Source organism: Pocillopora verrucosa, chromosome 9 (assembly GCF_036669915.1).
Source record: "Pocillopora verrucosa isolate sample1 chromosome 9, ASM3666991v2, whole genome shotgun sequence".
Classification (NCBI taxonomy): domain Eukaryota; kingdom Metazoa; phylum Cnidaria; class Anthozoa; order Scleractinia; family Pocilloporidae; genus Pocillopora; species Pocillopora verrucosa.
In genome coordinates, this window is record NC_089320.1 from 15328843 (window position 1) to 15343444 (window position 14602).

General features: G+C 40.0%; 1 protein-coding gene and 1 pseudogene across 1 annotated transcript; both read left to right on the forward strand.

Annotated features, from left to right (window-relative positions):
• Positions 1 to 4964: 4964 nt before the first annotated feature.
• LOC136283620 (sodium/potassium/calcium exchanger 1-like) lies at positions 4965 to 6911 on the forward strand. Its single transcript, XM_066172756.1, has 4 exons — positions 4965 to 5043; positions 5586 to 5667; positions 6064 to 6309; positions 6720 to 6911. The coding sequence occupies exons 2-4, from the start codon at positions 5595 to 5597 to the stop codon at positions 6782 to 6784; spliced, it is 384 nt and encodes a 127-aa protein (XP_066028853.1). The 5' UTR covers positions 4965 to 5043; positions 5586 to 5594; the 3' UTR covers positions 6785 to 6911.
• A 595-nt stretch (positions 6912 to 7506) lies between these two features.
• LOC136283259 (midasin-like) lies at positions 7507 to 14596 on the forward strand (annotated as a pseudogene).
• The last annotated feature ends 6 nt before the right edge of the window (positions 14597 to 14602 follow it).

Sequence of the window (14602 nt, forward strand, 5' to 3'; positions counted from 1 at the left end):
CGGATATCAGCCTGTTCCTGGCGTTCAGATCAACCACGAGGGAAGGTTGAGTCGGATTGCTTCAAGCGACTTAGAGCTTTAAGTTTCCTTTATTTCATCACCCCATGATGCGCCACTATCGCGTTGTTCGTTTATTTCGCTCCGCTTTATTCGCTGAAACCTTCTAGAACAGGCTTCAACGGACCGCGGGCCATAAGCAAGCAAGCTAACTTTCTCAACTCCTCGGCGGATTACTGTAAATTTTTTTGCGTCCATTGTTTCGCCTGAATTGTATGTTTATTTGTCCATTTTGGGGATACTTCTCCCGGGATAAAACTGTAGTGACTTTGTGTTTTAAAATGGATCAGCACCCTTTTTTCTCTTCTTTTTATGTGCCCACAATACGCGCGGACGACCATGAAATTTCAAACCCTTTACCATTTGTCCTCCTATTTTGTGGAAGGTTATTTAAGAGAGTTCTCTTTCCTTTTTTTCCTTTTTTGGCAGATTCAAGTGATGGATCTTCTCACTAACGACGAGCCCATGTCCCCTTACAGCAATGTCCAATAATTGCTGAAATGTTGTCCCAAGGAAAAAACGCCACCACTTCACAATTGGACTCCAGGGTTGCCACAAGCACTGCTTTTCGTCTGGTGGCAGTTTCGTCTGCAGAAAGATCCTGACATTAAGAATGATTCAAACGTTGGAGGTACGTTTTCTGATGAGTTGACAAAATACCTTTTCTTTTTTTTTATGTTTGACCACGAATACAATTCAAAAAGCAAGGTGAACTCTTTCCACCTCCTTAATCTTACAATTCTTATGAAGTTAGTTTCGGAGAATATAGTAATTGGATCAACTAATAATCCCTAGAATTGATATTTTTTCTCGATTCCCATCACTTGTCTGCCTTGATACTGAATTGATGTTGTTAGAAGAAATTCTGTTTTGGTCACTCATAAGGAGTTTGAAGAGTTAAGAATATCAATAAGGAATACAGTAATTTATTTTCACGAATTTTGGAAAATTTGAGCAGAAAGCCGTGCTAGGCTTAATTCAATCGAGAAATATTTTTGAAAATATTTCTTAAACGAAAAGAGCCACAACCTTATTTCAACGCGAATTCTTTTTTGCTGTATTGAATAGACAAAATTGAACGTATCCGGAAAGTGTAAGATGATTTCTATTGACGCTTAATTTTACTTAAAATAAACTTCTTCTGTTACATTAAGTACCGTATCTGTCAAAATTTCAGAACACTGTGACGAAGTTGCACCAAGTGGCCAATGAAGTCCGTCCCTATGCTGCTCTATCTGATCACGTTTGAACAATACAAGCGGGATGACAGGACAGCAACCATAGCATCTTGGTAATGTGACGGTATCTTTGTTGAAAGTAGTTTATTTGAGGGTTACAAAACCCAAACCAAAGTAATCCCAGCGGCCAATCAGATATATCTTTACATTGTCACTAGCCAATAAGAACTCACTTGAAAACAAGCACACGGCTCGAAGCGCGGGAAAACGCGACTGTTTTGAATTTGGATATGATTTTTTTGAGAGGATGGTGCGAGTTTTCAGAATTAATCACAGAACAAAGTTAAATTAAACTAAAGCAATCCCAGGTCATTTCGACGTTCAGTTGAAAATTTCTCTATAGGTGGCAAATCACCTGTATTAGAACTTCACTGCTTATGTGAATTTAAATTAAACTGTTTAAGATTCGCAGCAAGGGCCTCGCCGCTATTTCTCGTTCTTCAATGATGCGGGTAAATTCATTGAGTTCGTCATTTCTATGCTGTGTCAATCTTTTTCTAACCAGAAAAACCAGAAGCATCCTTGCTAATTTTTGGTTTATGATTCCCCTTATACGGTCGTCTACCCCTGAAAAATAGCTATTTCTTAGGACGTTTTTTCAAATCGAAAGAAGCAATCAAATTCATCAGTACATGATGAAAAGTGTTTTACAAAGAGTATGATCCTTTCATTAATTATTACGATTTGTTTTCTGAAGAACGATCAATATGTCTTTTATTTGTAGGCTACAGACCAAGTAACAGGGACGCTTTCTTCAAGCTGAAAGGAACAGCAGACTTGATTGATGAAATGTTGCCAAAGTTTAAATCAAAGTGGTGAGTTTGCTCTTTATCAAGAAGTTGATTAAAAGAAACAAAAGGAGGAATCACGTACTGATTAATTTTCTAGGGATGATCAGGACTGTCGTTGGCACGACCAACTTACAATCTTAGTGGTTGGTTAGAGCGCTTTTCAACTGAGTGTCTTGAAACTAGAACCAAATTAATCACAAAGGCTAATCAAAAGAAAGGAAAATTCCCTATGAAACAATCATAATTCGAAGTGAAACAAGATAACTGCCTAAAGCCTGGGGAAAATTATGAACAAGTTTCGATTACCTGCCTTTTGGTTTCTGATTGGTTGAGAGGGTGGCGCGAGTTTTCTCGACCAATCATAGGGCTGGGAAAGCAAAACCAATGGAATCCCGGATCACTTTCGACACTCCTTGATAATTCTCCATACACCATATATAAGAAAGAAATACAATGCATTCTATCCTAATGTTCTAATCCCTATGACAGGCCTAAAATTTACATCTAGTTTTCAATTGTAGCGATTTATACAAATTTATATCATTACAGTTGTTCAGTTAACAAAGGCCTTGGTGGCCCCTAGTCCGCCTCAAAGACGAGATCTTAGAGACATTTAACGATTTCCATTCATGGAGTACGGCTGTGTCTGGGAAGGAGAGATTCAGACACCCTGGAGTGATGAAAACATTGATGACCAAGGTAAATATACAAGTAAACTGTAACTTTAAACAAATTTGGCTTTTTTACCCTTATCTGTTGTCATGGTGTAGTTGAGAATTTCAGCACATTTCCGGTAGAATTGTACCACCATTTAGTAGTAGTATTTGTACTGCTGCTTCAGATCTCTTAAGCGTACTTTGTAAAGCTTTATGTTATTGAGTTTGTTCAGACCACATTAATCATCTTGGCGTTGAAACTGCCTTTTCCTAAGTGTAGTTGTGTGTTAGAGTGGCCTGTTTAGAATATTTTCATTTTGTTTAGGAGTGGCGACTCTGAATGCATTTACCAGCGATGTGGACCCCTGAACACCGCTTCTTCTGGCAGTTCAGCGTTTGGCTAAGGTGACAGAAAATAGCACCCAAGAAAGAAACGAGAAGGTGAAGATAGCAAAAAGACCACAGCTGATCAAGGTAGTTATGGTTATTTACATGTAGCGAAATACCTCACTCGAAATATGGGGGTCCATGTCATTCTCTGAGTAACTGCGCACCTACCCCTCCCCTAACCCAACATTAGCCCTAACTTGTTATTAGTTGACTGTTACTGGGTCAGGGGAGGGTGGGTGTGCAGTTGCTCAATACAGACATAAATTTAAATGTGGCGAAACAATCGACACTCTTTAAACCCCAACTATAGCTTATAGTACCGACCTATACTCCTCGCAGTGAACCAAACATGTATATCATGGCTGGGTAATCCGAGAGTTTGGATCAATGTCTGTTTTACCATCACATACTTAAATGATCACATATTACTTGTGTCGAAAGTGTTCATCTTAGTGAGACTTATTTGTGCTCCTTGCTGTTGAAAATTTAATATTACTTCTTAGTGATAACTCCCTCATGGCCTCTGGGGTGTGTGAACTTGTTAACTTAGCATCTTCTTTTACATATTAAATTAGATGGCAGTGAGAACTTACAGCTTTCAAGATGGACACTTGGCAACTCGTTTACAGCAGAACTTACTCAACGACATCAGCAGCTCAAATTAAACGGCGTGACGAGGAGCATTTCTTCACTTCTGTCCCAGGTCAAAAACATGACTGATTCCTCATGGTCTTCTTCTAACATGTCAGTTCAATTTTCACTCAGTGGCTTTGCGCTCATTTACTGGAAGGCTCCATCCCCCTACTCCATCAATACCTGAACCTCTCACAAAATCTACTCATCAATTTACTGGAAGCTCACCGCGCCAACCAGCAACTGTTGTCTGTGTTGCTGAGTATCTTCACCGATCTCGGCACAAGAGGATTCTGTGTCCCCCCGGAAATAGAGGAGGGTGAAGGCGACGGGTCTACAGAGTTTGAAGACATTGAAGGGGGAGGCATTGAGAAGGAGAGGGAATGAAAGATGTCAGTGACCAGATAGAGAATGAGGCTCAGGTTAATTTTGTTGTTTACCCTTCTTCTCCTGTTTTCCTTAAAACAAACATTATTAGCTAAGGTCACCTCCCCTATATTCTTTTTAATGTCATGTACTATATACTTTGGTAATTTTGTTATTTCATACTGCCTTGGAAAATCGTTGCTTGCACTTTATAATATCAGACCCTAGATTTAAATTTTTTTTGCCCGTGGCTCTCGGTTTTTTTTTTTTATTATTGTTTTCTGAAAATTTAACCAATAAGTCTTCCCTAAGCCTTCGAATTGAGGAATAGAAACAAACTTGTATGATTTAAAAAGTCTTGTACCTTTTCATAACTTCATTTTAAAAACACAACATTTTTTCTCTGCATTTTGAAGATTTTCCATTCAGAATTGGAAAAGTTCTCTAAACGAGTTTTTTTCATGGAAATCGTGTTGACCAACTCCATAAGCAGCCTTCCATCTACTTTAATTTAATCAAATTCGAAGCTAATCTATGAAGAAAGAGCTGAAAATTGGTGTTATGATAAATAGAAAATTATAGCTTTTGTTTAAAGTGTTACCTGTTTTATTAAGTTATGTATTTGACATTTCCCAGCTTGAGATGCTAAGCAAGAAGGACGAGACCAAGAAAAGAAAGAAGACGACTCCCAACAACAATACCTGACGAAGACAATGGTATTGAAATGAGTGAGAACTTTGAGGGGCTTTACATGACTTGGAAGCTGGAAAGGAGGGACGAGGGACGAGGAAGAACGAGGAAGGGATGGGGACGAGGATGACTTGATAAACAGATGGGAGAGGTTGATGGACAAGACACTGAAAACTGGACGAGAAGATCTGGGGAGACTCAGATGACGAGGAGGAAAAAGAGGTAGATGAGGAACATCATCATTAAAGTAAAATTCGTTTTCCCCTTAGAATGTTAGAAGAAATGGGAGAACTGATTGAATTCCAACTTCTCCCGTAAATATCCATACACTATCCAGCAAACAAGTAATGAGAATATTCAAACTCATCTGGTAGTTGTTTTTCATGATATCAAACCAATTCTTGTAACTAATTTGCGAGGAAATGTAAAGAAGCCAAATAGGAGAATTAGCAATCAGATCTGAGGAGTTAAAAGGTTAATGCAGGTTTGCAAGAATTACATTTTTGAGAAATCGTACCCATTCTGCATACCCTTCCTTTCGACAAACAGTCCATAGTTCTAGAGTTGTTTATCATGCATTTGATATTTAAACCATTTACAACAGCAGCACAGGTAGGAACTTGTCAGTTGTACCTCCTCATTTAATAGTAACGCAAAGTGATTGCATGTGATCTTATGCGATTAGAATCTCAAAAAGCAAACAAAGGGATGTGACAACATGAAATACATGAGATCAATCTTTTTTCCTCTTTGTATCGCTCCAGGAACACGAGATGAAAGAAGAGAAGGGAACAGGGGCTGAAGCCGAATCTCAGTCACAATTGGTCGCCAAGGAGGACAACAAAGGTAAGGTGACTAGGTTTCAACTGGGTCACTAGCTGCTTTAACCTTGAACTGGCTGTTGAAAGCGTCAGTTCAGATATAGCTGGTGCTATAGGCTAAAGAAGTCTTGGTTGTCTTTTTGTCGCAAGTACCCGTGTGTTTTTTTTTTCTTTTCTTTTTTTTGTGAGTAGTGTGAACCAAGACCCTACAGAGACGTACATGTTAAGAGATTTAATTATTTCTACAGACAAGCCGTCTTTTTTGGAGGTCCTGCCGTTGAGCAGTTCTCATATTACTTTCTCTTAACCTTACATTTTTCAGCCTTTTGATTCATGCGTTCTCAAAGGAACAAGATGAACGTCGGTTTTTTCACATAATGTTCGTAAATTTTCTCATGAATAGTTTTCCTTTTACATACAGGCTCTACAGATGAAAGAAAAGAGCAAACAGAGGGACAACCTGATGCTGATGAAGAACAAAGTGCCGAAAATATCAATGAAGCCTTGCAAGGTGAAGAGGGAAACTTGAGTGACGAGGGGGAGGATGAGCAGGAAGGTACTGGACAGCAAGGTAAAGAAGAAGAGCCTGTTGATGCAGAGGAATCTTCTAAATTAGAGCTGCCTGATGATCTGCAGCTTGACGATGAAGGGAACGAAGGCGAAGGAGGTGAGTCGTTTATGTTACACTGCCAAAGCTACTTGAACATAACAAGCTGGGTAAAACAAAGGCTGAATCGCGGAGATTGTGGAAGAAAAAATATTATAATTATGACAGTACCTGGACTCGACATGCAGCTTGATGAAGAAGGCCTTTGTTGGAATCTTAGGATTGAAAGAAAAATGTCCTTTTGTTCAAATCCCGTACGGGCCTGAATTTTTTTCAAGCTTTATTTCCACTACTTCCTAAATGGTGTTCATAAATGCGAGGATCGCTTCCATATTCGTTATGTCCTTTTGTTCCTGGAACAGAGTGGGTAAGAAAACGATGAGCAAATGTTTAAACTTTACTGGGTGTTTCATCAAAATCTGGTTTTTAAAATGCAATCACATTTACTTATCCTCTCTTTGATGTTGAAGACCAACCAGAAGAAATGGAAACTGATGAATTTGAAGGAGATCAATTGACACCGAAGAAACTGTAGACAAAACAACGGCACCAGATGATGAACAAATGGATACCGGCAACGATGAAGAGGAAGGGAAGAACTGGGTGATGAAGAAGACGTGGAGGGAACTGAGGGTGATAAGAAACAAGATGTAGGAGAGGGTCCCGAGTTAGTGATTAGGACCCTTTTTCCTTTTATTTTAATCTTTTTGATAGATTAGAATTAGTGCATAGAAAAATTGAGATGATTGTTACCGCATACCGTTACCCAAACAGACTCAGAGCATTATGGACAAGTAATGATGTCAGTTTCTGAATTTAAAATGATAAGTGGTGCTCGCGGAGGCTTCCTCTGCCACTGAACATGAATGTTCTCCCTTAACAGATACCCGTTTCAGAAATTGTTGGTTTTACAACAGTGTGTTGGCGTAGGTGGAGCATTGTCAAATTTCCAATTTAAGACATAATGAAGATCCGGTGCACTTCAGTAGTAATATTCTCCTTACTTCCCGTTTCTACTTTTCCTATGGCACTGACAAGGAGAATTCGTTTAACAATCAAGCTTATTAGGTTGGCGATCATTTCCTTTATTCTCATGAGCGTAATGAATGATTCAGCAGTATTACTATAGGAGAAATTTGATTTTGGTCACTCTTTGGGTCAAAAGGGTGAAGAAGGTATAGCAACCATGAATTACTTGGCCATTTGAGTTCTTAGCATTTTCTTTCTTTCTCTCCTCTCCCCTCTGCCTATAGCAGGATGAAGATGCTATTGATGAGACTGACCAGGAGGACTGGAGGACAAAAACAGATACTGAGGTCAGATGAACGTGTATGTTGATGTATATATCAGCATGACAGAAAAAAAAGACATGCTGCGTCCATTATTCCGCATCCAAATTCAAGAGGTCGCTCGACTAACTAGGAGCTAGATGAAAACGGAGGAGGGATTTTTCACTTTAAGCTCAGCGATTCAAATTTGCCCGCTTTGCTTTTTCATCAGTAACGACACTTGGAGCTAAAATCTTTGCATCTCGTATTTTTCGTACTGATTTTATACCGACGTCGTACCTTTGCCAAAATTTTGTTTGCGTTGATGGTCTGCGAGTGGGGTAACAGCAAGGCCACCAAGAGAATTTTAAACTGTCATATTTGACATTTGATTTATTTTTTAGCCTCAAGAAAATGTCCAGGCTGTGGAGGATTCTGGAGAAGGAGATGGGAATGGAGAACAAAGTGACGTTACTGCTGGCCAATCTGAATCGACAGAAGGTAATGAGGAGCGTGGAGTGGGGCGAGCTGAGGCACTTGATGACGGACACCTCGGAGAGTCAAGCCAAAGGATCGCTCAAACCACAACAGATGCCAGACAACAGGTCAGAGCGCGTAACGATTTACACTGCAATTTATAATAAACCACTTTTGGGGACCTTGAAGGGGATTTTGCAGTGGAAAGGTGGAGGGGTACACAAGTATTGCATTAAATGCACATTTTTATTCGTGTGGTAAGATGCAAGACACCTTCATTTACCCTCGTCAGCTAAGAAGTATTTTTCTTGGTCGTTTGAGAAGCACACAAGAAGCACACAAACTATATTCGATCAAGAATGAGAACCTGAAATGCTAGGGTATGGATAAATCACTAAAGAAATTTGAAGTATAGAAATGAGTTGTAGCCCACTAAGTAGTTTCTCAAGTTGGTCTATATTTTTACATCAGTCTCGGCAAAGAAAGCAGATGAACCTTGCCAGGTCTGACCGAGCACTGGGTTCCATGGATGAAACAACTCACAAGAGACTGAAGACTGTTGATGAAACAGAGTTGGAGCCTGGAGCAGAGGTAGATTGGAAGTTATGAAATATTCTAACAAACACAATTGATAATCGGAAGAATGTATTTATTCCCCAAGTTTAATATTTTTGACAATTTTTGTGCAGCAACATCGACCCCAGGGCTGTGTTCTCTTGAGACGTTTTGAGCGTAACTCTGTGCATGCAACTTAACACTAAACTGGTCACTATGTTGTATTAGATATGAGTTAGTGACACCAATATTCTCGGTGGAAACAAGTATTAAATACTTCCACAGCACCTTTGAGGTTAAGCCCAAATACTGATTCTTCAAGATATCTTTACATAGCAGTCCTTGAAAGGAATTACAAGTAGAGAAAGCATAGCAGTGTGGGAGTTGTCCTAAATCTCGTGCTCCTCAGTGCATGCAGAACGCATGGTCTGGATTTAATTCCTCGAAGGGAACTCACTTTTTATTCTTTCTCCCACCCCTTCGACAAAGCAAATAATGTCTTTCTTTAATCCACGACCGACCTCAATAGTTACAATCTTTAACGTTCTAAGAAACTCATCATTATCTTGGCTTATATTTGCTATTTTTACCTGTGTCAGTTAAATGAGACGAGAACTGAAGATCTGTTCCAACATATGCGAAACGATGATCCAAGTTCACATGACGCACAGACTCTTGACAGTGCAAACCGCTGATCAAGCCGAAACGCAAGATAAAGCAAACTTTCCCGAGATGCACAGTGACGGTGAAGACGACGAAGGGGACTCAAAAACGGAAACAGCTTTGCTTTACGATAACGAGGAACTTCCCGTAAGTACAATCATTATTAGGCCGGTAACAGTTTTATTGAGGGAGGGGGGGGTTAGAAAGGGTTCCCAATCTGGTTAATGAAGGTGGGAAATGTCAACATTGTATCGTGAGAAGTGCGAGGTGTTTCCGACAATAAAGATTTATTTCAACTGACTTCTTCAGGTGTCTTAGGCTATTTCGGTTAACGGTTTCGTAGTTGTTTCTGTGTATTGCACTTAACTTTGTGTGTTTCACCTGGATAGCGTAAAGTCAAAGAAGCTAATTGTAAAGTCGAATTTCTGATTGCCCAAGGGCAGCAGAGAAAACGGTGCCATTTTCAAGGAGAATGATGCTATCCTAGTTTGTTGAATGTATTTGGATTAATAATCCAGATGGACGTCCTTAGACTCACCTCACCCCTTATGTATGTTTAAGTACTGAGTCTCTCTGCACCCAAACGTAGATCTGCACTGGAGGTCGTCAATTTTAAGATGAGTCTCTCTACAAGTTGAATATTTCCTAACAGGGCTTGGAGAAAGGTAAGGTACTACATGGCCATTTACTGTTGTTTTTCCTATTAGACACCAGATAAGTCCCAGCCGTCCCGACTTCCTCCACCAATGAAACCCAAGCTGACAGCGGATAATGAAGATGGAAACGAGGCGCGCGAAAGTGAGGCTGTCGAGGAAGCCATGGAAACCAATGATGATGAAGGAATGACAGCTGAGCGTCTGCGCAGTACCTACCATTCATCCGACATGGCACTGGCCTTTGGAAGATTGGTAAGACTTAACAGTGTTGTTTAGAACTAGAACGCAGTTTACGTTGCTCGCTGTATTCAAAGAGATAGAATATCTGAGGGTCCTAACAGCAATTAGTTCTCAGGGAGTTTCGTTGTTGTCCAGAAGAAAGAAAAAAGAAACAAATACTGGCCTCTCTTTACTTGTTGATTTTTTTCTCAGATGTTCAACCATATTTTTAGTTGATGGCAATAGCCCAATGCTTGGTGCCCGTATTTTACTTTCTCGCTTTTTACTTAAGGGATAATTGTTTCATACAAAGAAATGTACACGCTTGTCTTTTACCGTTGGGCCCTTTTATTTCGAAGGATATATCATCACTGGATCCTGAGAAGGTGAGAGCTGATCTGGAACATCAGTTAGCAGAATGGAGCAGCATGGACCGAGGCACGGCCGAGAAGCAGCAAATGGCTCAAGAGGCCTGGCGCAAGTACGAGCTTCTCACGTCCAATCTGTCTCAGGATCTTTGCGAACAGTTGAGACTGGTCTTAGAACCGTCACTGGCCACCAAGCTTAAGTATGTTGAATATAGCTCGTGAAGCTTTTTATTGTAACCTACTGTTTTTGGTGGAGGTTAAAGAATTGCTTAATACTTAATTCGTCTCAGCCTGGAGTCTCTTCAGATACCTGTACCCTTTCAGAATATTGAGGAGGCTAGTGGGTAGAATTACGAAGTGTTTCTTGAGAGTCCGAGAGTCGAGTGATAAGAACTCAGCTGGTTTATCACTATTTATATCCAATGGCTGGTCTGTTCGTGTTAAAAAAGACTTCACTTTGTCTTGACCGTCCAAGAGTGTGCTAATTAATGCAGAATCGTATACATTCCCGAAGGTTGGGGACGGTCGGGGGTAATTCGGGAGAATGTGGAATTGGGGAAAGGGCGTCTCATTTTCCTTACGTATTCAAAATGTTAGCGTCAATTGGAAATTAATCGAGATATAAGAATGCTTAAGCTCGTTACCGATCACCAGTATTGTTTGCCTCCAAAACCGCCAAGTTAAATATTGAGAGGACCTGGGGCAGTGATGTCTGGAAATCGGAAACATTTTGAACAGTGAGAAAACTGTGAAACGATCCTCGATGGCCTGAAATTTTTCTTACATACGAAAAACAAGTAAGTCTGAGCGCCTTTCACTGTTTGATGACACAGTGACCTTACCATTTGTTTACAGGGGCGATTATCGATCAGGAAAACGGTTAAACATGAGGAAAGTGATCCCTTACATTGCTAGTCAGTTCCGTAAGGACAAAATCTGGCTGAGGAGGACGAAGCCGAGTAAGAGACAGTACCAGATCATGCTGGCTGTGGATGACTCTTCCAGCATGAATGACAATCGCTCTAAACAGGTAATCACGAGAAAGGCCTGGGGACTACTGAAAGTTGCTAACAGTTTCCCTTTGTCTCGATATGGATTGGGAACCCTTTTGTGATCGTGTGGGAGGAGATTGGGACAAGACTGATTGACAGGTCAGATCTTGCCCCACGTCGATTTACGCAGGCTGCGATCAGTCTTGAACTATGAAAGAGTCCCTCCATTTTTATGGTTTTTAGGAAATAGCCTTTGTCATTGGCCGGCTGAAAGTTCAAGCTCAGTTGTGCGTTACCTTTTCGATACTGCTGAATTCTGGCAGCCTCAAATTGAGAATTTTATTGGTTTTCACCAAAATTAACATAGGTCGTCAGTCTGTTTATAGCCAACTGACTTTAGTTTGAGATGAAGAACTCTAACTTAAGGAAATTTTAAGTTCAAGTAGAAAACTTGACATTTGATTTAATGGTAAAGGTTCTTATTCTATAGATTACACCCATTTGTTTACTAAAAGAAAACTCGTCGCCATTTCATACATGTCAGTCAGATTCCAAAAGGGAAGAACTACTTTACCAGTTTGTACCGTGGCGTGTTTAGTGCAGTTCCAGCGAATGTTTTTCTCAGATTGATACACTATAATGCTGAATTCTGTTTTTCATCACATCGCTCTAGCTGGCGTTTGAGTCGTTAGCTGTCATCAGCAATGCTTTAACCAGACTTGAAGCTGGGGATTTGGGTGTTTGTAGGTGAGTGCAATTTACAGCCTCAGCATATCGGTGTTGAACTCGAAGGAGCAGAAGCACAGCAAAGCATGTTGACACTGCAACTGTGGAGTGTTCATAGTCAGTAGGTCTTGTTAGAAGTTATAGGAACAAAAAGGTCATAATGAGAAACGTTTTCATCTGCGTGTGTGACTTACATTTGCGCGTATGTTCCTGTGGGAAATTTGAACTTATTCTGACCTTTTCGAATTTTTTTCTGTGTGCCCTGTAAAAATTACGTCAAGTGAAAGGGCTGAGAATTAGTGATCGATGGAATAGAAGTGTGTTAGGATGGTGAAATTGTGGATGAGTCTAACGTTACACTTGCTTTTGTGTGTGTGTGTTTTTATATTTTAGTTTTGGGGAAACTGTCTGCCTCTTGCATCCATTCCACGAACCCTTCACTGATAACTCAGGAGCTAGAATTCTACAGCAGTTCACTTTTGATCAGAAGAAAACCAAGATAGCCGAAGTAAGCCACGCCTCGGGACTTTAAACAATACATGCTTTGTATCCTATATCGCAAACAGACTAATCAATATATCGGATCGCGATTTTTATTTTGATACACGATCAAATTCTCCCAACAAATTTAAAGGGATTCTATGGTAACGGGAAGGGAGAGGTGCAAATTAGATCTTGTGAGGTAAAGGGTTAACTAGTGAAATTTCAATTAAATTATTGACCTCAATTATTGCATACTTTCCATTTGTGTTGTACTATTACTCTCAATCGTAAATATCCGTAGTCTTGGTTGCTGGTGAGATTGGTATGATATTTCGTGTTTCCTAAGGAAATGATGATGAAACTCTATCATCAAACTTTTTCGATGAGAACATTATCAGAGCAGGCAATGGTATTACAGCTATCCGAGATAATGCCATAGAAATCACTCTAAGTCTCTGCGTTTTTATACCTTTATATGTAGCTTTTAAGTACGTGTACAAGTTTAATGGTGGCGTCACATTCACGGTTACAAGTGTCTCCCCGGATGAGAAGAGAAACGAGCCAGTTATTGCTAATTGTGTCTGACGGCAGAGGAATATTTCTGGAGGGGATGGAGGTTAGTGAGCTAATCATGCGCAATTTTTATATGAATTTTCTGGAAGTTGATCTTCGAAAGTAGTCGAAGATTGCATTTGGTTTTACTTTAGAAAGCTCATTGATTTGAAAAGAAATCTCGCGCCACTCTCCCGACTTAACAAATTAAAAAGTGAAACTAATTGACAATTGCTCACTAGCGTTTCCTCGTTCATAAGATCATTAGCTTCTTGTTACTTGAGTTATCATTGGATCCTTGCGATATTTGTCTTCTTTTCCGATTGGCCATAGTGATAACTCAGGTTTTGGTGTTCGTCTCATACAACTGAAAAGCGCTCTGTTCAAGTATGGATAAAGGGAGCAAGTCTCTCAAGAATTTGTGGTGCTGCGTCGGTGGGGGTATTACAACGTAATTTGGTTTACCAACTGAATTGATTTCGTAAATTGGCCACCGTAGAGATAATTTAATAACTGGCACGGCCTTATTTCTTCCCTTAGACTGTTCAAAAGGCTGTACGACTAGCAAGGGAGACAGATATCTTCATGGTATTTGTAATACTTGACAACCCAGCTAACAAAGACTCGGTTCTTGACATCAGAGTACCGATTTTCCGTCCAGGAAAGTTACCCGAGATCAAATCCTACATGGAACAATTTCCTTTTCCATTTTACATCATTCTAAGGGATATCAACGCATTACCAGTGACCTTAAGTGACGCGCTGAGGCAATGGTTTGAACTTGTGTCTAGTTTTGATTGACAGCAAGGAGCGCTAAGCACTCTGCGAAACAGGCACAGGGGTAGAAAAAAAGGCTCTTCCAAATGTGCTGGGGAAACAACAGTCGGACTAGAGAGATGAACAGAAGGATTGAGTCACGAATACGAGACTAAGGCAGTGATCCTCGGTAAAGTTGCATTTCTTAGAAACAAACCTTGACAGCAACCGCTGACAAGGTTTTCTATTTGAGATGTTCGTGGACCAAATGAGCAGAGCTTCGTAAACGATGGGAAGTTTGTGAGGTTCTTGAAGATTGAAGTAATGAAATGTTAAAGCTGTCTTTACCCAAATTCGATTTAAGAACAAAGAACAATTTGAGTCAAATATTTTTTGCAGATTATACGGCTGATAAATTGTTAAAAACGAAGCTACAAGGTTACTGAAATATCTCGTTTATCCTGTCTTCAGAGAAAAAAACTCACTGTTCACTTGGTATTTGTCTTTCATCAGGAAAAAGGTTGACCTTGAAATGTTGTACTGTTATTGAGCACCTTCTTCCCTCCCCCCCCCCCCCCCACCTCCCATTACTCAAGTACTTTCCTCTCTTCTAGACTTAAGCATTATGAGATAATCAA

Excerpts from the sequence above, each read along its gene's own strand:
- LOC136283620 (XM_066172756.1), top strand. The coding sequence starts at position 5,595 with ATGAAAGAAGAGAAGGGAACAGGGGCTGAAGCCGAATCTCAGTCACAA. Across the intron at positions 5,668-6,063 it reads CGCCAAGGAGGACAACAAAG|GCTCTACAGATGAAAGAAAA; the intron begins GTAAGGTGACTA and ends TTTTACATACAG. Across the intron at positions 6,310-6,719 it reads AGGGAACGAAGGCGAAGGAG|ACCAACCAGAAGAAATGGAA; the intron begins GTGAGTCGTTTA and ends TTGATGTTGAAG.